Below are 27,050 nucleotides of genomic sequence, written 5' to 3' on the forward strand. Positions count from 1 at the left end.
TTTGTTATTATATTTATATAATAAATTATTATTAATTCTGCCTATATTGATTCAAAGTATATAATAAATTATATAATTATATTTATTTATATTTATAAATTAAATACTATTTTATCTAAATTGTATTAGATATTTGTTATTGTATTTATATAATAAATGATTATTAATTCTGCCTATATTGATTCTATTTATATATTAAATGATTGAATTGTATTTATATATTTTATTTATATATATTTATAAATTAAATACTATTTTATCTCAATTTTATTAGATATTTGTTATTATATTTATATAATAAATAATTGTTAATTTGGCCTATATTGATTATATTTATATAAAAAATGATAGAATTATATTTAAATATATTTATATTTATATATATTTATAAATTAAATATTATGGTAAAACTATATGATTTTCATTTGATTTATTGCATATTTTGTGTAGTATAAACATTATTTTTAAATGCAATAGACAGGTGATACTTCAGGTGTGATGATCTCATATCATCCAGTCGTAAAATGATAAATTAAGCCATTAAGGCATTGCTCGGAATGGTATGCTTCCATATTGCTTGCTGCATGCTGCACAGTATACACTGAACAATGCCTACTTTTTTAAAATAGTATATTAAACAGTACAAGTAGAGCTCACTGGCACATTTTAACAAATGTAGGTCATCTATATATTTATGCATATTAAATATTTGCATATTGTGCACAATATACACACTGTATACTGCAGAATTAGTAGTATGCTGAACGTTAATATTGTCTTCAATGCATGATGGCATACTGCATGTTATGTCAGCAATCAGTATGTCTGTTTTCGTCGAGTTGTTTAAAGAATAAATGCTGTTTGTTACATCTAGACACGAGTTATATTAGGATAGTGATGCTCGGATCAATATGGCTCTCTTCACCTGACTAATCTTGTCCTGCTGTCCGCTGATCTGTACAGGTGTTGAGTTTTCCTGAGTGACGGGGTCAAACGAACAGGCTGGGTAATGGCGTATATATACCCTTGTGCTGCGGTGGGCACATCTGTTAGTTTGTGCATGACTGATGCCATTATTGACTCACTGTAATGTATACATTAAAACGAAGACCACAGACACTCAGAGCTGTTGTGTGTTAGTTACAGACATCAACACCTGTATGTGTTTATTCTGTATTGGAGAGATGTTTGTCCAGGCGTTCAAGAGGGTGAATCTCCAACTTGATCACACGAGAAATCAGAATGCTGCCTCCAAAAGTTCATGAACCCCATTCAGTCGAATTACTGATAAGCGTCGTCCCCCAAGAGACATTTTTGCATCAATTCAAGTGTGAATGCATTTCCTTCTATCCTTACTGATAGCGTGTTGTTAACTAAAGGCAGCTACTAACTTATTTGCATTACACAGTGGCAAGACAGACGTTACATTATTTTCTAATGTATCTTTTCCAGTTACAAGCTACTTTTTTTAAAGTAATGTTTTTTTAAGTACTTGTCTAACATGACAAAACACTACATTGCTCAACTCATATGTAGCATTGGGAAATGTCATTTTAATGAACTGGTCTGTTCGGACTGTTCATGTAAAAATCTCTAGCACTTACAATGGAAGTGAATGGGGCCAATTTTTGGAGGGTTTAAATGCAGAAATGTGAATAAATATGTGTAAAAATGCATTCCTGTTGACTGTTTTACATTATTTACAATTTAACTCGCTCTTGGTGACACTCTGTGGACATTTCACCCACAAACGGGAGCTCTTACGTGCCCAAACATTCAACAACACTTCCAGATTCGGCCACTGGGGGCAGTGATTTAAATTTCAGGAAGCATAGACGGATTTCAGCTGAAGAACTTTTGACTTACTGTCGCCAAATTCACAGTAAGATCAGTCTTGAACTGTGTAATTTCTGCGCCACTAGCGTCATGAAAAGGAATTGGAAAAATTACTATTTTCAAACAGGTTTCCCACACACTCCCCCGCCCCTGCCCCCGGTTTTGTTGAAGTACAGTATCAATGTTTCTCCTAAAATTGCTGAAGAGAAATAAAAACAAACATAAATTAGTCAATTGTTGACATACAGTAAGAGTATAGAGCTATGAAATTAATAGCATAGCTCCGATTCATCTTGGAACAATTTGATTTGTTTATACGGAGACTTTTGATTGCACACTTTGATATCTTAGCTAATCTGAGCGCAATTTGAGACATTGTTGAGAGCACAAAAAGATTCGTGCAAGCGTGGAGAACAAACATGTGAACTAGTGTCAAGAGCCGTCACAACTCACTGTTTGGAGCGTTTGGTTGCATCATTTCCTTTACAAGCATCAAACTTTCTCAACACAAACACGATGATGTCATTTCAAAATGTCCAAACGTGTCTCGTCACTTGTTTGTCCATCAAAACGCCCACAGTGTGAAGTCTGGAGATTCTTGCTGTCGCAATCAGTTTCTATGAAACGCCCAACAGACAGCACAGTTATTATCATTAACATAAACAAAATGCATTTTTGTTAACTGAAGTAGTATATAAAATTTGACAATGCCACATGATAGCAATAACAGGGCTACTGTAGATGGTCCTGAGACAATGAACGTAGCCAAACATAGTTAAATGACATGACTTAAGGCATTAGTCTTTGCCCAATAATAATACAAATAAAAGCTAAAAACACTGATTAACTACACTTACACTTAAACTAACAATCATAGTGAAAAAACAGACAAAATTGAAACTAAAATAAAAGGACAAAAACTAGATAAACATGCAAAACTAAATGAACCTTGTCCCAGCACTCCTGACTTGACTCCATCACGGCAGCGTTCAGTAGGGCACTATCATGATAAGGAGCTGTATGCTGAATTAATGGCTTCATGTAAATGTTAATGTGCAATCAGCTCCTCTGTTTGAAGGTGAACGAGAGCGTGAGGGGCTCTTGAGGTGACGGCCGATGCCTCTCCATACGTAGTCACATTGAATCTGCGAGCATGCATGTTGCTTAAGCATCTGCGAGAGATTTCAAGCGCAGTTACTGTCAGTAATGTTTGCACTGGGCGGCACGGGTGCCTCGGGACACACGGCTGATGATGCATCAGTATGAAGCAGTTATGCTCACCAACATCTCATAGTGAGTGATATGAAAACGACTCGCTATAGACTGGAATTAAACCACTGATTTAGAAAAAGCCTATTTTTAGGACAATTATGATTTATTTATTTTTTTGCATTATGACGTTATTTTTCATGACAATTGGGAAGATTTCCCCCAACAATTCTCATTGTTATGCTGCATAAAAGTTTGGATATATTATTTTGATTGTATGGTATGTATATTTCATGGTAGTATTTGTTATACTTTCTTTAATAATGCTAATTAAGCAAAAAAATAATTGTACTGAAGCAGGGGTATTACAGACACAGGAACATCCCACCCAAAATGTCTTCAGTATTTGCATATATATACACACACGTATATTCAGGATTTATTACTGTATGTTCATATTTACATTCCAACTATAAATACGTATTTACAATTATATATTCAGATTTATAACTACATTGTCAGGATTTATAACTACTGTATATATTCGTATTTACAACTATATATTTGTATTTAAAATGATAAATTCAGATTTATAACAACATCTTCAGGATTTATAACTGTGTCTTCAGATTTTTACATAAATAATCATGATCCATAACTACATATTTGGATTTACATAATTATATGAATATATAATTATTTCCTGTTTGTTTGTCCCTGCACTGCTTTCATAGACCCAATATTGAAAACCATAAGTTTAAAGTGTTTGGTTTGTTTAAATGGAGAAAATAGAATTAATGAGAATTTAAGGAGGATTATAGTTGAGAATAATTAGGATTACAAACCAACAAAAAAGCAAACATTGAATGCATTACAGAAATGAGAAATGTTACAGTGCCAGAAATCTCTATGGTCCATAAACAGGCTTGATTTTCTTTATGCAAAATATATTTTCTTATTTATTTTGATTCCGAGGTGAAATGTGACCTGGACATGTTTTCGTGAGATGTTTTGCCAGATCTCCGTTTAATGATTAGATGAAAGAGTTAATTATGGGATGTGAGGGAGTCTGGTGATCTTCACAGGGGTCTGTTTGTCTCAGATGTTCGGTTCACTCCTTCCGTACACTTTCTGTTTCAGTGTCACGTCTCAGTCACATTCAAACGCTCGACGAGTGAAACAGAAACAACAAACCTGTCGTAGATGTAGCGCAAACCTGGTGTGATGCATCCTGGTTTCCATGGCAACGAAGAGCGAATAGGTCACCGCTAAAATGAAACTATAGAGGATATTTCTGAAATGCATTTCCTGTAACTGTTTTAGATTTTACCAAGATGATGTAAATCTACAAAAATAATTGAATAAATTATACAATGTTATAAATAGTGAAAATAAAAATTTAGATTTAGAAAGAAGGACCTCGTTGTCAATCACCGCTGAGATGAAGGAACCAAATGCAGAGATGGAGGCAAAATAAGTTTTATTTGACAGAAAGACAAAATACAAACATAAAACTCTCATGATAATTTTTCTCTATCAAAATAAACTTGGCTACAAGGCACTAAACCAACAGAAACAGAAAAAGGACAAGAATCCAGCCAACCAGAGAATCTTCAGACGCAGGAAACAACAAACACGAACTCAAAAAACAAACGAGCTGGGAACACGAGACAGAGGAGAATTTAAATAGAGGAGAAAGTAAGGGTACACAGGTGCTGCAGATCAGTTAACGAGCTGTGCAACCAGCATTGCTGTGAGAAACAAGAGGGAAACTCACAGGCAAATGGAAGGGGGGAACCGTCATGGCCATACTGTGACACTCGTTGTATATACAGGATCATTGTCATGTTGGAACAGAAAAGGGCCACCACAAACTGTTTTGACAAAGTTGGAAGCACAGAATTCTCTAGAAGTCCTCATTTGGTGTAGCATTAAGATTTCTTCTCACTAGAATTACTGAAAAAGCCAAACCTGTTAATTACAAGCATCATCTTTTTCATGTGTGTTTCTCAGGTGTTCACGGGTATCTTCACAGCAGAGATGGTTCTGAAGATCATCGCTCTGGATCCATATTATTACTTTCAACAGGGCTGGAACATCTTCGACAGTCTCATTGTCAGCTTGAGTCTGATGGAGTTGGGTCTATCCAACGTGGAGGGTCTCTCTGTCTTACGATCATTCAGACTGGTAATGCACCATGTTTCAAGAATCTTGTCTACAGAATAAGTTCTTATAGTGTGTAATTTCTGTGTCACTGGTATCACCGAACAGAATTAACAGTAAAAATAATAACTCTGTTTTCAAACAGGTTTCCCTCCGTGTGCCATTGATCGTACAAACAGATAATCCTGCCCCAAACTCAATATATGCATACCCGTCACCCTATATATAAATGCACTAATCATGCATTTGTAGAATTATCCTTGATTGCTTTATTGCTTGACAACCATAAACAGCCTACAGTTAAGCCATGCCAACACTAATCCATTTTCATTTGAAAAAAACTTGATTTTTACTACGTTTATGCCTCTAATCCTCACTGGAAAACAGACTTTCAAAAACGCTCTCCATTACAGCATACTTAGGTTAGGAAAATAAAAATGACTTTTAAAATTTGAATAAATTATAATACGTTTTCATTTGAAAATCCATTGATTTTGCTACGTTTACGCCTCTCATCCACACTAGAATGGCATTTTCCTCCACCGAAAATTTAGCATTTCGAAAGCTATCTCCAATACTGCGTACTTTGGAAAATGGTGATGTCAGGAGACTGAAAACAGAGGTTTCTAACTTAAACAGATTATAATACTTTTTTGTTTGAACATATATTGACATTGCTACATTTTCGCCTCTCATCCACACTGGAATGGCGTTTTCCTCCGCCAAAAATTGAGTGTTTTCAAAAAACTCTCCATTTCTGCATACTTTGGAAACCAATGTGGTTAGGAAACTGACAATGGTTTTTCAAATGAAAACAGATTAGTGTGAACGTGGCCTAATGCTGCATTCACATTGTGTTGGAAGCAAGGGCATAGCCAGGAAATTACTTTTGGTAGGGCCTCAATAAAAATGGATGGGCCAAGTTTTCACCCCAATTTTTTACTAAATTTTCCTTAACAAGAGGCGCATTCAAAAAGTTATTTTACACACTAATAAATCTGAATTGATGCGTTTTTAAACTATTTTATAAATATATATTTAAAGTCAAAGAATAATGTCTAATATTCTGGGTGGGCCTGGGTCTAATTTGAGTGGGCTCAGGCCACTGGTTGGAATTACTGTAATCACGGGATGAAAACTCTGAGATTGTGCTCAGAGCTGTCCATATTCTCTGAATGAGGAATTAATCATTTTATAGCAACGGTAATGACGCCAATATGGATCCATGTGTTGCTTTGTTGTAGATCACAGTAAAATATTAAATCACAGAAATGATTCATTAATTCACATCTATACATATACACTATACTGCAAAAAGTATTCGCTCACCCATCCAAATAATTGAATTCAGGTGTTCCAATCACTTCCATGGCCACAGGTATATAAAATGAAGCACCTAGGCATGCAGACTGCTTCTTCAAACATTTGTGAAAGAATGGGCCGCTCTCAGGAGCTCAGTGAATTCCAGCGTGGTACTGTGATAGGATGCCACCTGTGCAACAAGTCCAGTCGTGAAATTTCCTCGCTACTAAATATTCCACAGTCAACTGTCAGTGGTACTATAACAAAGTGGAAGTGATTGGGAATGACAGCAACTCAGCCACGAAGTGATAGGCCACGTAAAATGACAGAGCGGGGTCAGCGGATGCTGAGGCGCATAGTGCGCAGAGGTCGCCAACTTTCTGCAGAGTCAATCGCTACAGACCTCCAAAGTTCATGTGGCCTTCAGATTAGCTCAAGAACAGTGCGTAGAGAGCTTCATGGAATGGGTTTCCATGGCCGAGCAGCTGCATCCAAGCCATACATCACCAAGTGCAATGCAAAGCGTCGGATGCAGTGGTGTAAAGCACGCCGCCACTGGACTCTAGAGCAGTGGAGACGCGTTCTCTGGAGTGACGAATCACGCTTCTCCATCTGGCAATCTGATGGACGAGTCTGGGTTTGGCAGTTGCCAGGAGAACGGTACTTGTCTGACTGCATTGTGCCAACTGTGAAGTTTGGTGGAGGGGGGATTATGGTGTGGGGTTGTTTTTCAGGAGCTGGGCTTGGCCCCTTAGTTCCAGTGAAAGGAACTCTGAATGCTTCAGCATACCAAGAGATTTTGGACAATTCCATGCTCCCAACTTTGTGGGAACAGTTTGGGGATGGCCCCTTCCTGTTCCAACATGACTGCGCACCAGTGCACAAAGCAAGGTCCATAAAGACATGGATGAGCGAGTTTGGTGTGGAAGAACTTGACTGGCCTGCACAGAGTCCTGACCTCAACCCGATAGAGCACCTTTGGGATGAATTAGAGCGAAGACTGCGAGCCAGGCCTTCTCGTACAACATCAGTGTCTGACCTCACAAATGCGCTTCTGGAAGAATGGTCAAAAATTCCCATAAACACACTCCTAAACCTTGTGGAAAGCCTTCCCAGAAGAGTTGAAGCTGTTATAGCTGCAAAGGGTGGGCCGACGTCATATTAAACCCTATGGATTAAGAATGGGATGTCACTTAAGTTCATATGCGTCTAAAGGCAGGTGAGCGAATACTTTTGGCAATATAGTGTACTTGCAATGGAGTCGGAAATATTGTAATTAGGAGTTCAGAGCACATGAACGACCGAGTGAAATCGTATTTACAATTGGGAAATTGGTGTGTCCACATGAAAGATAACGAAGTTATTTCCATTTCAGTATTGAATTTCAATATTAATTTGCTATACAGAGTATATGGTCAACTAATGTAAAGCTGATGACTAACCCGTCGCGGATTGTTTTATTTTATTAGTCAAGTTGGAATCTCGTAATTATGGTAATTCCGACATGACATGAACGCACCATTCATAATTCATATATATATACATTGGTGTCTTTTAACAGTTAACATATTGCTGTTGCTGACATTTTATAAAAACAATAAGCCACTCATGATCATGTGTTACAGTGATTTTACCACAGTTAAGGGTGTTTTGACTCTCCACTTCACTTTGTATCCAACAACAAGCCTTAACCTTGGTAAAATCACTGTAATGAATGCTCATGAGAGGTTCATTGCTGTATTGAATATCACTGGAAACTCTTCTTCATGTTCCTCTACAGTTGAGGGTCTTCAAGCTGGCGAAATCATGGCCGACCCTGAACACATTGATAAAGATAATTGGGAATTCTGTAGGAGCTTTGGGGAACCTCACACTGGTGCTGGCCATCATCGTCTTCATCTTCGCCGTGGTGGGCATGCAACTATTTGGCAAGAACTATGAGTCGTGCGTATGTAAGATCTCGAAGGACTGTACGCTACCGCGCTGGCACATGAAGGACTTCTTTCATTCGTTCCTCATTGTGTTCCGGGTGTTGTGCGGAGAATGGATCGAGACCATGTGGGACTGTATGGAAGTGGCCGGACAGCCGCTGTGTATCCTGGTCTTCATGCTGGTCATGGTTATCGGGAATCTTGTGGTAAGTTGTTTAGGTGTTTTTACTCAAAATTTCCAATTGATGTCTGACTTCAAACTTTAACAAACTTGTAAAACAGTGTATAAAACATGGTAAATGACCTTCTCTTTTGATAATAGAAAATAGAAGTATAGTATATAATGGACAGTACACTATTATTCCGTTCCGCTCATAGCCTGTGTTTGTGTCTGTGTTCTGGTGTTGAAATGCCTCTCATAGCTCATGTTAGATGAGGTTTCATAAAGCAAACGTGTCTTATTAGTGCTGTGGGTAATATTTGCACCACCTTTGATTAACCCAAACCATTAACACTATAAACTCATCCACAATGATTAAAAGTTTGATTTTGACATATACCAAGATAATTAATGGACACTCCTTGAATGTTGTATTTATTTAGCGTAAAGACCTATAATATATTTATTTTTTATTGGCTATTTTTTAATCAGAGGTTTCATATTCACTAATTGCTTGTTAAGTGTTTGTGTTGAAGTGTTTTGCTCTCGGGCTCAATGGTAATAGAGCTGCTACCGCAATAACTCACCAGTCCCTGTAACGAGCCAATTTGTATTTTAATCTGCAGCCTTTGTGTGTGACAGGGATTATGTTTCTGTTTTTCTTTGTACACTAGTAACAAACAATTTGGTAAATTTTCCATTGATATAAAAGTCATTAGAAGGCCCGTGAGTCATGACAGCTGTAAAATCCTTGATTTGATTCGCTCACATCAGTGAGGGTCAGACAAACTTTCTTATAATTCACTTTTACGATTACGACCCATGTTCAGCCATGAAACTATGTGGAATTAGCTGCTTGTTATATGTTAGCCAATTAGCTTACTTACATTTGACATGTTAAGCCAGTCATCTTGCATGGTGTAGGCTGATTGGTCCTTTGACATGTAATGGGGAAGCCAATCATCTTGTGTCTCTTTGTGTAACATTTAAATGGCTCAGTTTTGCAGACAAGCCGGTTTCACTGCATGCTATTTGCTCAGTTGGTTGCTGGGGCTTTTCTTCTAGCAGCTTGCATGGTATGGTCTGCTTTTGGCCATGAAACAAAGAAGTGTGTTTTTAACAAGCTAAGCCTTAACCAAATCTAGCTGGCACACGTCGCTATCTTAGGTCATTAGAATAAATATATCCACACATAGTCTAAGTCACAAATAAGTTCTGGGCTTTCCTGGTTCAGGTGCACATTATGAGTTTGGTCACTAGCCTTTTAAGCCATTCAGCTAAACAGGCAGAGACTCGCATTAAAATTTTGTTAAGTAGCGTTACGCCATTAGACCAGTGGCCAAGGCACACCTAGCTAGCATACAATCTGTGCACATGGCTCTTTGGAGCAGCAGCAGTACACAAGTCTTGGCGATAGATCTACTTGGTTGGGGCTGTGTTTTGTGTTTGCGATATAAATCTTGTGCTTTGTTGGGGGATTGTTTGTAATGCTTGTTTGTGCAGCAGCATGCTAATAAAATTAATACTTTTAATAATTTAATTAATCAATAATACTTTTAAAGTTACCAAAATCATCAAGTCAAAAGCAGCGAGTTGTTTTCTAATTTCGTTATTTTTGTTCGATTTATATTATTGACATATGGTAGACAGTGTCATTTACACTTCAAGTGTGATATTTTTATACAAATCTGATCACTTTAGATTTAAATGATTGTGTTTACATTAATACCTTACCAAGACAGAGCATTTTTACGTAATTTTGAAATTAATTTTACTCTTTTGACTCATTAAGGCGCATAGCCGCAACTCCGTGAGCGCTCTCGGAGCGCGCACACACACATAAGCCACCTTTCAGCCAGTCAAACAGTGCACTGGTGCCGAAATGAAATAAAAAGCTATTTTTATTAAATCAACCAGTGGTTGTTTTGTGATCAACTGGTCAATCACGATCTACGTAATGAACACCCCTGGAATAGATACAAATATCAATCTTGTGATTTTCAGAATCGATATCGGGAATGTTCAAATGAAGATCACATCAAAAATGTTAATTTAAATTGTATTTACTCTCATTTGGCTCTTGGTGGGTGCTAATTTTGGACTCTGGAAGTCAACATTACATAACCGAGGCTTTGATACAGATTGAATCAAGTGCAGACAGTTTGACCAGAGTGATTAATGCATGTAAATGTGAGGTTGGAGGATTTGTGTTGTGTACACACACTGACAGACACGTAGGACGTGTTGCCGTGTCTGTCAAAATGAGGGGTTTTCTATTCACATTGATACAGGGACAGGTGTTGCCTTTGCATTTGGAGACGTTGCTGGGTGGGTGATTGTGTCACTGCATGAAGGAAAGAATAATTCGTGATACACTGACTAGCATTTCATAAACGCTGCAGATGTGCGCCGTCACTCAAATATTGCTACCTGATCTTTCCTGCATAAGCTCATTTGCATACGGTAGTTAAAGGTCAAACAGTTTTACCTTTGTTATAATGTCGCTATATTTAGACAGTCCAGACTTATCACTTAGAGACTGTGGAAGAACACGGGGCGTGACACATGTATGCAATGAGTTAGTTATGGTGTTTTAAATTTGCACATAACGCCATAATGCATTTGAATAGCAAACAATCCACTGGTTCATTTGATTACACTGAGCCTGTTTGGTGTGCAGAAACATTCAGCGTGCAACTCGTCCTGCTGCGTTTGTGCTCCAGAAATGCATGATACCTAAAATTAAGTGTCTCGTTCAGGAGGTGTGCTGTTACTTTACTAATAGATCGAATTTACCATTTTCACCTGGAAAAAACTCCCCAAACAATCCCATAGACTTAGACTGAAGGAGGGATTTGAGTCATACTGTATCTAGAGAGCAGAGCTGTAGGCAACCACCTAGCAACCACCCAAAACGGCCTAGCAACCAAATAGCAACACACTTAAAACCAGTCTGAACATCCAAGCAACACCCCTATCATAGTGGCAGCAATATATAATCATGATAGCATTTGTTGTTATATTATATATTTTTAATATTTAAATTAATTATACTGTATTACAGTAATGATAATGATACATTTTTGTCATGAAAATAGTGTCAGTGCAAAAACTCTTAATGGTCTGAAAAATAGGCATTAAATGCATACATGTATTTATTTTTTTTATGGTAAATTTTCAACTAAAGTAAAAGTTGTTAAAAGACGCACAAGTAAATGATTATATGTATTTGAATCGCTAACGTCACTTAAATAAGAGAGGGTTAGACAAATGTTCTTACGATTCAATTAATCAATTATATTTTTGCGGTTCCTATTGAATTTCACTGGCCAAAGTCAAATTTACTGGCCCTTATACTTATTTATTAATTAATTTTGGGGTGAAATATGATCCTGTCAAGCATTAGTGCCCATTTTTAAAAGCCTTTTAAACAGTCAGGCTGTCCAGTATGTTTGTCATATTTAATGTATTAATTATAGTGTTATATATATGTTATTATATGTTAATTATAGGGTTATAGTGTTTTGAAATTCCATCATATCTGTTGTGTAGCTGCATTAGCTGTGGTAATCTGAAAAATCAACTTAACCACTAGAAATCCTCATAAATCTTCATGTGTAAATAGCTGAACATGAAAAATCACAATGAAAATACTTCAAGAATGCACCCGCGTGTGATGTTAGATGTTTAGTTAAACATGCATTCGGCTCTGATCGCTGTTAAAAGAGCAGAAAAATTCACACATTTCTATCATTGAAAGTGCTTTCATGCTAATCGCTAGCATTTGATATGGAGAACAAGTGTCATTAGTGTCATGGGCGAGAGACTCGGCATTCCTCGGAATCCTCTGGGAACAGTTAGGTAAATTACACCACCATTCTGCTTCCAAGCAACCGGACAAAGTAAGCAGCCTGGTGTTTTATATGCAGGCCTTTGGGTGGAGGTGTGCAGTGGGGAAGTTCTCGTTTTGCTTCAAGACTCTGATTTTACATTGGACGTCAATTAGTGACCCAACACTGTAGCAAAATAGTTTATTATGTAATGGTAGGCAGCTAGTAGCTTTGCAGTGTGTAAACCTCACTCCCCTGACCTCAAGAGGCGCACTAGCGACTGATGCTAGAGGCTGTAGCCTCCTCAGTAGAGTGCCCGCCTCCATTGCCGGAGACCCTGGTTCGAATCCCGCTCAGAGCGGGTTGAGCAGGACTGGTTACACATATCATCGATTAACAACCTCGGAGCTCACAGATAGGTCTGTCTTTAACATAAGTTATCATTAAAAATTAACTCGCCCATGGAAAAAACGTATGGGATTTTTACTTCCGAAACCAAACTGTTGCGCTCTATAATTCACAAAATATAACTCCCTGCAGAAACCCCCCCCCCCATGCTTAAACCACCCTAAGCTGGTTCGCTGTGTCCCAGTCTTCTCAGGCTGGTCTGTGGGCTGGTTTTAGATGGGTTTTGGGCTTTTCAGCTGGTGGACATGCTGGGAAACCAATTTAAACCAGCTAAGACCAGCAAAATGAGTTTTTCAGCAGAGACTACGACATGCACATCACGTAGACACAAGATGGACATGAACTTCACAGGGAGGGGCTGATAGCATGCTGGGTCGGTTTATAAAGGCCTCAGGTAAACAAACAGGCCAACCTATTCTTAGCATGTGAGTTTTCTGTGTGTGTGTGTGTGAATCCACACATACACACACACACACACACACACACACACACACACACACACAGTCATCACTCCAGATGTGCTGGTATTGATGCACCTGTGTGGATAATCGGAATTATTTAAAACGGGTCGGGAAACTGGAGAGTTGAAAATGATGTTATCAGATATCTCGAAAGCACTCACTGTTGCGATGACAAATCTGTATTAGAAAACTGTATTTGAACAAAATGCTTGAAAAAACAGCCTACATTAATATTAAAGGCAAAGTGTGTAATGTTTTCATTCTTACAATATTAGTATCACACAGCCAGGCCTTAGATAGAGTCTAATCACAAGAATCTGTGAGTGTTCGTGGCCTTTTAGGGAGAGAACGCTTCTGTGATTGTCACTTTTAAATAGTGTGTGTAAGAGGATCTTGAGTTTCTCTTCAGCTCTGTGTGTGTGCGAGTGTGTGTGTGTGTGTGTAGGTTTAAGTGGTTTACGAGGACATTTTTGTAGGTTACAAACTGGTAATTACAAGGGTATTATGCTATAAATGTGGTTTGAGGACATTTCTAGTGTCCCCATTATTCAAATCGCTTAAAAAAAAAAACACACACACACACACATACTAAACGACATTTTATTGAAAATGTAAAAATGCAGAAAGTTTTTTGTGAGGGTTAAGTTTAGGGGTAGGGTTAGGGTTAGGGGATAGAAATTATCGTTAGATCTGTATAAAATCCATAAAATGCATGGAAGTCTATGGAGAGTCCCCACAATGATATAAAAACATGGTATGTGTGTGTGTGTGTGTGTGTGTGTGTGTGTGTGTGTGTGTGTGTGTGTGTGTGTGTGTTTGGGGGTGTTTGTAGATATTCTGGAAACTAGCAATTCATGGCTAGATAAGAAACTTGGTGATGTTTCCACACTGTTCTCAGTTACTGACCTGTACAGGCATCATGTTTTACCATAATTCTTTATTTATTATATTAAAATGGCTTGAATTTGTCTTAAGTCAGTACTGGCTCATCTTAAAGCTATTGTCGTACCACTGCAATCCTCAAAAGTTTGTGCGAATTCAACCCAAAGACAAATTTAAAAGGCAATTTAAAGATCTGTTATATATATATATATATATATATATATATATATATATATATATATATATATATATATATATATTGATTCATTCAATCAAAATCACAAGATCTGCCACTGGCATTATATGGCTCACATTACTTCTGTCAGCTGTGATAGGCAAACAGCAAGTGTTCCCTGAGGTCAGAGGTCAGGGTTTAACAGGTGTCAGATGCATTTTAGAAAAACCCAGACACTTTATGAATGCACGTTTCACATTTCTGCTGTGCATGAGGGAATCATAGACAGTGAACATTAAAAGCTGTGTTCTGTAGCTGTGCATACTTGAAGCCATAATATTAATAGTGTATTATTCTCATGAATGGCATGTTTTATGTATTTAATTTTATTTGAATTTTACAGAACCTCAAACTACATTCTGTCATAACAAAATTCCATCAAACTGAATCATGCAATGTTTAACAATATTGGATAAAATAAAATATTATAATTATATTATATAATTCTATATTATAATATTACTAAATATAATATATAATATTAATATTATTCTAAAACGTGTTATAAAACGTATATATAATATGTAGTTTTTTTTAATTATTTAATTAAAGATTACGCAATTCCAATGTGATCTCATGAGTATTTGTATGTATTCTTACGGAAAGTTTGGTTCTAGCAAACGTACATTCTTTTACATTTGCATGGACACCGATACGTACAATACTGACAGCATCTAAACGTCATAATTTTACGTATTAACACCTCTAGAAACCTACAAATGTTTATGTGTACGGTTTGAATTGATTAATATCGAATAATTAATAGAATTAATCAGTTAAATACATTATTAATTAACATTCATTAATTAGCTATTAATTAATAATTAATCAATTATTAATTACATTTATAATCAATGAGATTTGTTAAATGCCATCACATTTAAGGCAGTTGACATTACAACATGACATTTTAATGGTTTAATTCAGTTCTGTGTAATTTCTGCTGCCCTATACAACATTTTAAAGGATTATATCACTTTAACCAAGACTAAACTTTACAATGGTAAAACTAATAAAAACTCTGTAATCGTTTAATCATTTATTAAACATTTAATTTGATTTTTGTTTGACATGGGACACAAAAGGATATGCCAAAAAGCAAAATAAACCACAAAAAGCACCATAAATCAATAAGAAAATTAATCCATAAATTATTTAGCTATAATACAAATCTTCAGACTGCTTTCTGTGAAGAACAGACCCAAATTCAAGCTTTTTATTCAACGATCTCTGTCTTCATCCTCCGCCGTGCCGTCGCACCCGCTGTAACCATCAACCCATGTTGGTTGCGTTTTAAAAATGCAAAAAATTGCCGCCTCAAGCATTACGACCAGCAGTTTTACGGCAGTGATGTCGAATGCTCATTGGCTCTTAAATGTCTCGTGACCGTTTGTGACATGCCGTAATCTGCGATGTATATGTTTGAGATATCACAGTGCCGTTATGGAGTGCATCAGGAGAAGATTTACAGCGATTAATAATTTAAATTCTACTCTCCACCGCACACAATGCTATTGTATGCCGTCAGCGAGCACATTTGGACTACTTTTGTACTGAATTTTGCCATTTTCTTCCTGAATAAATTTCCTGCTTGTTACATGTTTTATATTCTTAATAAATGTTTATGGTTAGGTTTAGGAGTAGGTGTAAGATTAGCAGCTGTAAAATATATATATTCATATATTGTAACAAACATTATTGCTACTGTACATTAATCTACTTGTTACATGTTTTTATATTGTTGAAATGTGGTTATGTTTAAAGGTTGGGGTAGGGTTAAGGGATCTAAAATATCTATAAATATATAAATATATTTATAATCATTTCGTGTATCCAAATATATATGTAACGGATTCGTCAATATTTTACATTTCTAAAGCTGTAAATGCATAAAAATGTTTACATTTTAGATGCTTTCAAATGTCCATATTGTACGTTTTAGTGTCTATCCAAATGTACAAACATGAACGTTTAAATGTTACAAATATTAACGTACAAATAGTTATGTATATATATATATGAGATCAGGCTGTCAATTCAATTAGATGGAATTTTGTTATGAAACTGAAATGTGTAAATCTTAAAATATATATTTTTAAGTGTATTAATGGTTGAAAACAAACTAAACAAATGTGAAAGTGTATTTAGATGTAACATTGATGATTTTATTGATCGGCCTGAATGAAATCCATAAAAATTGGGAGTAATGGGACAGTTTGGCTATGAATCAATCACTCTCATTAAATCATCAATCTTTGCCAGTGATTTTGTAAATTAACCATCAGCTCGTGCCAGTTATGAAAAGTCTAAGAAATCAAGAATTTTTGAACTTGAACAGTTAAGATCAGTTTTTTAGGTAACTTGCCATTTTATTTGTCAGTAAAACTGACAAAATGTCATAAATTTATAATGAGATTTTCTGCCATTACACCACAGTGCATGAAATATTATATGGATTAAATGAATACAAATAGACCATACCATTTTATAATAAAAAATCTGTAAAAAAAAAAAAAAAAAAAAAAAAAAAAACAATTGGAAACATACTTTCAAATTATGTAAATTATGCTTTATTTTCTCAGGTGACAGGTGTCACTTTCTCATAATGACACGATTGCCCTGCAGGCAGGAGGATAGTTTTGTTACTTGTTTGTTTGGTTTTTAAGATGTTTCTCCAGGCTTTGCTAACCCCTGATTGACGGACACATTTGCCACCTGTTGTTTTGTCAAAGGTAGCATATGACAATGCTAGCTAGCTGTCTGAGATAGTGCTTTATTTTTAGCGTGTGGTTTGTGGATTGGACCAGCGTCTGTGTGGTTTTGTGTCCAGTCGAGGCATGCGAGACGCTCCGCACCTCAGCTACCTGAAGTATGAGCTCACATCCCGTCTACATTACATGGAAATGGCCGTGATCAAATTTATGGCATGACAGGAGTCTTTCTCTGCCATTCTCCGTTCATGCCGAGACTTTGTCGCGTGCATTTTATATGCACAGAAGTGGGTAGGTGTAGTGGTGAGAAAAATCCAACCAAGGCGACTAATGATCCCTGTTAGATGCCGTCACTTTCCGAGTTAATTAGCGGATTGCAGATGGGTTGGACTACAACTGTTTCCTATGAGACAGAGCTCATACAAAAGGCTATGTTCATACAGGCAGAAAAATCCAATGGCCAATCTGACTTAAATCCAGGACAAAAACGCAAAAAGATTTGTACAAGCCTGATCGAAAGTACATTTGTAGGTGGTTTGGAATCCGATTAAAATCAGATTTTTCTAAATGCGTCTCAGTCTGAATGGTCAGATCGGATTTTTATATGTTTTTTTCGTCATTCGTTGTGCGCGACGGGTTGTTTCGTCAGGTGTTACGATGAGAAGACATGTACTGCATTCCAAACGGCAAAAACGATGCCTTCAGAGGACATTTCTAAGGGAAAAAAATAATGATAGCCACACTGTAGGATCGTTACAAGAGAATTTTCCATTTTAAAAAATGACTTAAAGAGTGAGTTCAGAATGGCTGTTTTATTAAATCTTTCAGCCCTGTGACAGTGGAAGGTAAAGTCTATGAGGGGAATCTCTTCTGAATGGAACGCACCCATACGTATATGTTACAGGGCATCCAAAGCAGTGCAAACCTCTTTTAAAATAATACAGACATTGACTTTACTCACCTAAAGAGATGCGCTATAAGATGCGGTAACGCACACCAGCTGCGAGCCACCACAGCATGATCTCACGCGACGCTTGAGCATTTTGAGTGCTTTAATACAGGACGGTGTATTTGAACCCCACGATGTGGGTTTAGGTTTTCTCTTTAAATCGTTTAATGTAATTTTGAGTGTGATTATGGTTTAAGGAGGGTGTACCTGTATGCGAAATCTCAAGGATTAAGTGGTGTTTTCCTTATTACATCACGTGTTGTTCTGAAAGCAATAAACAAATGAAACACGGAATGTAGGCTGTCATCCGCGCAGCCTGACCGAAGCAAAGGGGGCGTGTTTACTCGCACGATTAACCGAACGTGAAGCGCTGCCGGCTAGTGATGCGCGAATGGCTTGCACGCGCTGCATGAGTCTGTTGGGTATACTGCAGTCTCGTCACATTTTAACTTTACGCTCAGCCTCCCATTTAGCTGATGAAAACACGCTGCGTGATCATGAGGAAGGATTACATCAAGATGTAGATTGGAATGCAAGTGTGGAATTTATATAAATAAAATAGTCAACTCCTCTCTCGCCGTTGCTGGCGTGCCAGTGATCATGTATATAGTATTTCAACAAGCTGGGAAGGTTAGGGTTAGGGTTAGGGGTTGGTTAGGGTTAGGTTTAGGGTTAGGGTAAGGGGTTGGTGTAGGGTGTTTGTGGGACTCTAAATAAACACAATAAACATGCTGCAGTGATGACCCTATACTGTATGGTGGTATTCAATTAGGGGTGAAAACAGCATCCATCACTATTTGCCCTTAGTGCACATCCCTAAACATTCATGTCTGTACAGTAGCACAAACACTGCAGGACGAGTTACACACTGAAGTGTAACAAACCCTTACTATAAGCAAATGTAATAGTGACTCTTGCCTTAGCCAACACCACAAAATATAATTTTTCAGGTCGATTCTGCTGAGCTGGTATTTTTGCAGCACATATTTTTATAAATGAGCTCCTCCTGTGATGAAACTCAATGGCGTCATTAGCTATCTTGAGCTCTTAATGTTTTCTGGAGTGCATTATTTCATTAGAAAGGTCTCGAGTGGACAGTGCTCAGGTTTATTGCTGTGAGTGCCATGAAGACTGTATGGAGCGCTGCTCTCGGCTGAATATGATAAACATGATAAACATCAATCATTTTACTCCACAGGAATATAATGATCTCACATACAACATCTGTCTATCTATCTGTCTGTCTGTCTATCTATCTGTCTGTCTGTCTGTCTCTCAATCATCTATCTATCTATGTTTGTCTGTCTGTCTGTCTGTCTGTCTGTCTGTCTGTCTATCTATCTATCAATATCAATCAATCATCTATCTCTGTCAATCATCTATCCATTTATCTCTGTCTGTCTGTCTGTCTATCAATAATCTATCTCTGTCAATCATCTATCTGTCCATCCATTGTTTGTTCCGTTGTTGTTCGGTTGTTCTATCATTCGTTCTATCATTCTATTGTTCGTTCTGTCGTTCTCTTGTTCGTTCTGTCGTTCATTTGTCATTTGTCCTGTCATTCTATATATCGTTCTGTTGTTCGTTCTTTCGTTCATCTGTCGTTCTATCATTCCTTCATTTGTTCTGTCGCTCTGTTGTTCGTTCTGATGTTCCTTTTTCGTTCTCTGTTGTGTCGTTCTATCATTCGTTCTGTCATTCTTTCTGTTGTTTTATCTATCATTCATTAGATCGTTCTGTTGTTCTGCCATTCTGTCCTTCTATAATTCGTTCTGTCCTTCTGTCGTTTGTTCTATCGTTTGTTCTATCATTCATTCTGTCGTTCGTTTTATCTTTTGTTATTCATTTGTCATTCGTTCTGTTGTTCTCTCTTTTGTTCTATCCTTCTGTTGTTCTACCGTTCTGTCCTTCTATAATTCGTTCTGTCATTCTATAGTTTCTGTCATTCATTCTGTTGTTCCATCGTATGTTCTGTTGTTTGTTCTGTCATTCTATCGTTTGTTCTGCAATTCGTTTTGTCGTTCTACCTGTTGTCAGAGAAAACTTCTTCTGAAATGCGTCTCAAATAATTGAAATATTTCACATCGTTCAGACCTGAAGCACAGAAGCAGCAGTGCTTGTTAATGACTGCAGTTTCCTTCAGAAATTCTTGAGTCATAATTCACCATGACTTAAAATAAGCTGTTTATTTCAGGATAATTACAGGATGATTCAGCACAGGTGACGGGGAGCCTGTGTGTGTGTTAGTGTTGGGTTCGAGTCCACCTTAGTCGAGTCCGAGTCAAGTCCGAGTCTTTAAACAATCGAGTCTGAGTCCGAGTCCAAAAGTGGCTGAGTTGGACTCAAGACCAAGTCCATAACAGGCCGAATGAATCTGTCCATGAATCTGAATTAAAATTGTAACCGTAAACTCAACATCAGTATTTTAAGCTTATTTTAAACTTCACAACTAAGAAAAACAATTTGTCAATATAAATGTAACAATGCAGGGCAGTTCTGCGTGCATCCATGTGTGTCTTGCAGCAGCTGCCACAGAAGATAAAAATAATAATTATTATTATTTGCTTGAGCGGCAGCCACGTTGGTCTGCAATCAGTCTGAAATCTTCAAATACCAAAGAAAATGTCATTGAGCTCTTCTTTAATTGCAAAAACATGGAGAATAATAATTTTATAGTCATAAATTTAACAGAATTGTCAGATATAGGCAAAAAAAAAAGACATGCATAAGTTACCCGGTGGGTTACAATAAAAATAAAATAAACATTTAAAATTGTCATAACCAAATGAATTCATCTCATAACATGAAGTTTAGCTTCATACACAAACTCTGTCATCGAATGATACATTTATTTTATAATTAAATTATAAACAAAACATTTCACTGCCCAAAATATCCTAATATTTTATTGTGCATGGTTGAATGTGAATGTTGGACAAATGCTGTAAAAGAATGTATTTTAAGTAGCTCGTCTATGCTTTGAAAATAGTCAATCAATAATAAATAGGTGCTTTATCGGTTTAGAGTTGCTGTCTGCTTTAGCAATAACGCTTTTTCCCCCTCGACTATTTAAAAAGTTACACAGTTAATTCATCAAGCTATTATGGACTAGTTCAAGCTGACAACACTGCGTGAACCACAAGAGACTACAGAAGCCTACATGTGTAGATACATTACACCTAAAATATCCAATATCCAATTTTTATTTCGATATGCTGTTTTTAGTAAACTGTGAGAGATATGATGTGGGTGACTTGACTCGGTGAAGTTCTTGATTTTAAGTTTTTAACCACAATGAAACCACAATGCGAGCACCGTCTTGGCTTCACAAACGCCACATGAACTTTTACCAGTTGTCAGGTCCCGTGGTGGTTGAAACTGCCTTGTTTAGTTTCTATTACATTGGATACATACCCGTCTTTGTTTTCGTCATGCCAGCCACCTCGGTAGTCAATGTTATATAGTAGTCTCTATAGTAACATTCAGGTGTATTGGTTGACTGATGAGTGTGCCTGTGCACGTGTGTGTGTGTGCATGCGTTTGCTTAAAGAGTGAAACAACTCTGGCTATGTCTACAACTTCAGGGGCTAATACAGCTGCATGCAGACAGAGATGTATTCATTAATTTCTGTTTTGTTATTTATTTATTTAATTGCATCACAAATGTCATGGAGTCCCAAAGGCTCGAGTCCGAGTCAAGTCCAAGTAAAAATGCATCCAAGTCTGTGACAAGTCCAAGTCCATTAAAATTGGACTCGTGCCTCGGACTCGAGTATCCCAACTCTAGTGTGTGTGTGTGTGTGTGTGTGTGTGTTTGAGAGAGAGACAGATAGCAGGTTTGCATTGGCTCTCGTCCAGGGCTTTGGTTTAGTTCAGCCCCCTGGCACTTTGCGCACCTCATTGGTCAGTTTCCTTGTCATCCTAGGTGAGTTTCACCTGTCCATTGTTCAAGCTACAACACTGTAACCACAATAAACCAGCATAGCTTCCTCCTATCCTATAAACATGACACTGATTTATTATAGGAGCTAATGTGTGACTGTCATATATGAGCATGTTCAATGATGAAAAGTTTTTATTTTCTTGGGCTGAGGTGCTGGGAGTATAAATTAAACCAGTCCTGCTCGACCCACTCCGAGCGTGATTCGAACCCGTGAGAGCTGGTATAGGAGGTGGGCACGCTAACAAGGAGGCTAAAGGCTACAGCCTCTCGCGTCAGTCGCTACGGCGCCTCTTGAAGCCAAGGGAGTGAGGTTTACATGCTGGCTCCCATTACATAAAGATGTCATGCTTGTGCTCAGATGAGTTTGGCTATAATGTTATACAGTAGATCATACATCCTGTCTGGATATACACTTGCAAAGAAGTGCAAAAAGGACCTCCGTATTACATGGCATGATTACAACATGTTTTTGTGGATATTTACCATGGTAATTCTTCGTTATATAAACAGTAACTAAACAGTCATGCTCAGTAAACTCAAATCAAGAGACAACACTAAATCTAAATAAAACAAGAATGAATAAAAATTCTAACACACACTTATACAAAATAATGATTATTATTATAAATGGTACAAATCTCTCTCTCACACACACACACGCAGAGACACACACACACACACACACGTTGGTTTAGCTATCATTATGAGGACTCTCCATAGACATAATTATTTTTATACTGTACAAACTATAGATTCTATCCCCTAACCCTACCCCTAAACCTAACCCTCACAAAAAAGCTTTCTGCATTTCTACATTTTCAATAAAACATCGTTTAGTATGCCATTTCCCTTGTGAGGACCACCCAAAAGGTCCTCGCAACCAGAAATGTCCTCACAGATTCTCAATACTTGGTCCTCACAAGTATAGCAAAACCTGTACACGCGCACAGACACGCGCACAGACACGCACACTCACAGGCAGACACGCACACTCACAGGCAGACACACAGACAGACACGCGCACGCATGCATATACACACACACATTCAGTATACTGTATGTATTTTAATATACAAAGTATATAAATGTTATAAAAAGTCATTTTAAACCAAAGTACACATATTGCTATTTCCATTTATTTTTATAATTAGTTTTGACATAACTTATCCACTCAAATTTTTTTATGTAATGTATATTTAATATAATGTAATAAATTACAATTAATTGTAATTTAATGTAAATAAGAAATGATATACAATATTTTTTATAATCTGTATTAAATTAAAAAGAATGCAAATAAGAAGCATTTTCACTAGTGCTCTCAAAGAATTTGACCCCACTGAATTTCAAAGTACAATGATATTGCGATCTGATACCATCACTGTACCATGGTACCGCCACAGTACGTTGTTGTAAGAGCAGCAGCTCAACAAAAGCAAAAAGCAACATCATTTGAGATGCTAACTGGCCCAATTTGGTAAATGGAGTGGGCTCAGGTGGTCAACTCTCAACATTAGGTCACATTTTCACCATAAAATGGATCAAATACAGCACGCGTGATTTTTTTTAACCCTTCTGAACTGAACGCAGAGCCGCTGTTGTTGTGATGCTGGTGACGGGGGAGATTCAAGGCCAGAACACCGCGACTCCTCTCACATATTGAAATGCCACGCTGGTGGCCGAGCCATGATTTATGTCTCATAGGAGCCTTGGCTTTCCCGCCAAGAGGGCGGCCCTTACTGTGTTATGAGAATACAACCATACATCAGTTTATTGTGACTCGGATGAGGCAAAAACCAATACTTGAATCAATGAAGGGACCCAAGACAAATATTGAGAAAGAAAGTTTATATAAAAGATTATAGTTTTGTGACAATGTTGAAATGACCCTCAGAAATGTTGGGCTGATCAAACCGATGCAACTGTGAGTGCAATATGGCCGGCATTCTCTTCAAAGACCCGTAACAAGACTGAAATGACACACGATAACCTTCCTAAAATCTCTGCATCTCTCTGTCACAATACATATTCTGTGACCCAAACAGAAGGACACCACTGACTTCAAATGCTGACATTTAACAAATGCTTTTGTGCACTATGAATCTGATATTTGGCTGTGTTTCTGTTCTGACTGCTGCCTTATATTCAAGCAACTGTCTAACTAAACATGAGCTTACTGTAAATCAGTTCCTCTATATTGCAGTTTCCGTTGTGCAAATAACAAGGTTTTACTCATACTGTCGATTTGATGAGACCGCATTCAGTCGTGTTTCCTGTACTAGAATATTCCCTCTCATGTACACGTGTTGACTACAGTCCAGTATTGACCAGCGCTGGGTGAGTTCACTGGACTCTGAGCCGGAAGGGTTGATTTTACACTAGTGGAAATATCACATTGATATGGGCAGTGTTGGATTATGGGTCATTGAAATCACAACGGCTTTATCACTCAATATGGCCTGCAGGCCTTAAAATACAGCATCCGGTGTTTGAACTCTGAATGCAAACATACTGATCAATGCAACAGCGATCGGACTGACCACAGAGTGACATCACAACATGATACATACTTAAAAATACAGAAAGCGTGAAAAATGGTGTTTGTGCTTATGTTTTCATTCACACATTATTTCATTCGTCTGAATCACAAATGCTGCAGGATGACTTACACACTAAATGTTTAATGCTTTAGGAGTTTGTTTACATCACTAGCTCTAAACTATAAGCATTAGTAATAGCGATGCTGGACTTAGCAAATGTACTGATTAAAATGTACAATTATTTTTAAATATTTGTGGCCATATTTAGAAATAAAACAAACAAACAAACAAACACTTTCAAATCAACTTCCAACTCATTTAACTTTATAATGTAAAAAAAGAGTTGTGTTGTAACCAGATCCATCTAGTTATCAGCAGCATGCTGTTAAGGTGTAGTGAGTTCAAATCACAGATGCTGCGAGTCTTAATTACACCAGTGTGAATCACAGAGATCTGGAGCTTTCCGAATGCTTAACTACCCCTCTTACATGACAGATGGGCTATCTGGGGTGAAACATGGCCGTTGGGGAAATAACGGCTTTGTTTGCCACATGTATGCTGTGTCCTAGCAACCACCCTACAAGAACACCCTATCAACCACATAGCAATGAAGTAAGAATCATTCTGACCACCTTAGAAGCCACATAACAACACCTTAGTAACCACCCAGAACTCTCTAGCAACCACATAGCAATGCACTGAAAACCACTCAAATCTCCTTAACAATTGCATAGTGACATGATAAAAATCACTCTGAACACCTTAGAAACCAAATGGCAATGCCCTAGCAACCTACAATAACACCCTAGTAACCACATAGAAATGCACTAAAAACCACAAAGAAAACTCTAGCAACCACATAGAAATGAGCTGAAAACCACTCAAGAACACACAACAACATGGTAAAAATCACTCTGAACACATTAGAAACCACATAACGCCTTAGCAACCATCCAGATATTCCTAGCAACCACAAAGGAATGCGCTGAATCCCTTGGAACACCTTAGAAACCAAATGGCAGGGCCTTAGCAACCTACAAGAACAATCTAGCAACCACACAGTACTGTACCAAAACCCACTCAGAACATATTGCAATGCGGTAAGAATCACTCTGAATACCTTAGAAACCACATAGCAATGCACTGAAACCACCCAGAACACCTTAAAAATTGCAGAGTAATACACTAAAAATCACCCTAGGGGCCTTAGAAACTGAACGGCAATGACCTAGCAACCTACAAGAACGACCTAGCAACCTGCAAGAACAACCTAGCAACCATACAGCAATGCACTAAATACCACTCTGTACAACTTAAGAAAGCACAGCAATGCGGTTAAGAACACTTTAAAGACCTTAGCAACCATATAGCAATGCCCAGGGAAACACCTAGTAACCATATAGCAACTGATAACCACGCACAACACCCCAGAATTGTAACAGCAAGTTTTGGCGGGAAACCACCACTCACATTTTCTTGAGAATTGCAAAAATCTAGTCATCCTACAAGTGTTTTACAGGTATCCACAACAACAACTGTGAATTATGTGGTATTTACCAGGGTTGATTTTAATTTGATTCTCTTATTAACCTATGAGCGGTATGCAGTCATTATTGTGTATAAAAGCTTGTTTGATATTTTTGACTCTGATTGCACCAAGGCAACAGCACTAACCTCTTAGAAAACAAGCAGAACAATGCAACACCATGTGAGAGTGCATGTGACCCCAGAACTCGCTTTTGTGCAGGTGACCGAATCTATGTGCTGCTATGGCAACCCTTTTGGCCCATAGATACCTGATAGGGCACCTGCCTCATTTTCTAAGCAGGAGAGAAGAGTTCTATCATACACATGCATGTTCGGGTTTTCAAATATGTGATGTTAATTATATTTAATTTGCTTTGTGATTTAATCTAACCAGGTTAACAGGTTTATTCTGGTCTTTAATCTTAGTTTGTATGGTGTTTAATGTATGTTAGGATGTGAGTGTTTCTTCACTCTAACTCTTTGTATGGCAGGTGTACGTAATAATCTCAGGATGTGCTGCAAATACCATACTACCATATTACTTATAAGCTGTCTCTCAAATGACACTATACACACTATGCGCTTACAAAATGTATGTATGAATTTTCAGTGTAGTATCGTCCCAAATGGAACACTTAAAAAAAAAAAAAAAACTTTACTACACTGAAGCATTCACCGTTTAACAGCTGATGGAAGTGACGTTTCAAAACCTAGCGTTGTGTTGCCGCTAGCTTTAGCGCACTATCCACCCTCAGTTCAACACTTATCTCAATATACATATTCACACAGCATGGTACGATGGTGAAGTGTTTAACTCACTTTTGTAACGTGCTGTCTTCACAAAAGTTTCGCTAGTTGTCATTCTCCATTACTTACAACTGTTTTTCCAGATCACCATCGCTGCCGGTAACTCCGCCCCTTCCTCTATGTACGGCAAGGCGCGTGTGCTGAGTGCACGAAGTG

At 37.5% G+C, this 27,050-nt stretch overlaps 1 protein-coding gene across 1 annotated transcript in view; it reads left to right on the forward strand.

Moving 5' to 3' along the window:
• Positions 1 to 27,050, forward strand: part of LOC127434613 (sodium channel protein type 4 subunit alpha-like) — a 175,406-nt gene that overhangs the window by 94,131 nt on the left and 54,225 nt on the right. The window contains exons 15-16 of the mRNA XM_051687455.1: positions 5,059 to 5,232; positions 8,291 to 8,647. Coding sequence (XP_051543415.1) covers positions 5,059 to 5,232; positions 8,291 to 8,647 — 531 coding nt within the window. The remainder of the gene's footprint in view (positions 1 to 5,058; positions 5,233 to 8,290; positions 8,648 to 27,050) is intronic.

Source organism: Myxocyprinus asiaticus, chromosome 44 (assembly GCF_019703515.2).
Source record: "Myxocyprinus asiaticus isolate MX2 ecotype Aquarium Trade chromosome 44, UBuf_Myxa_2, whole genome shotgun sequence".
NCBI lineage: Eukaryota > Metazoa > Chordata > Actinopteri > Cypriniformes > Catostomidae > Myxocyprinus > Myxocyprinus asiaticus.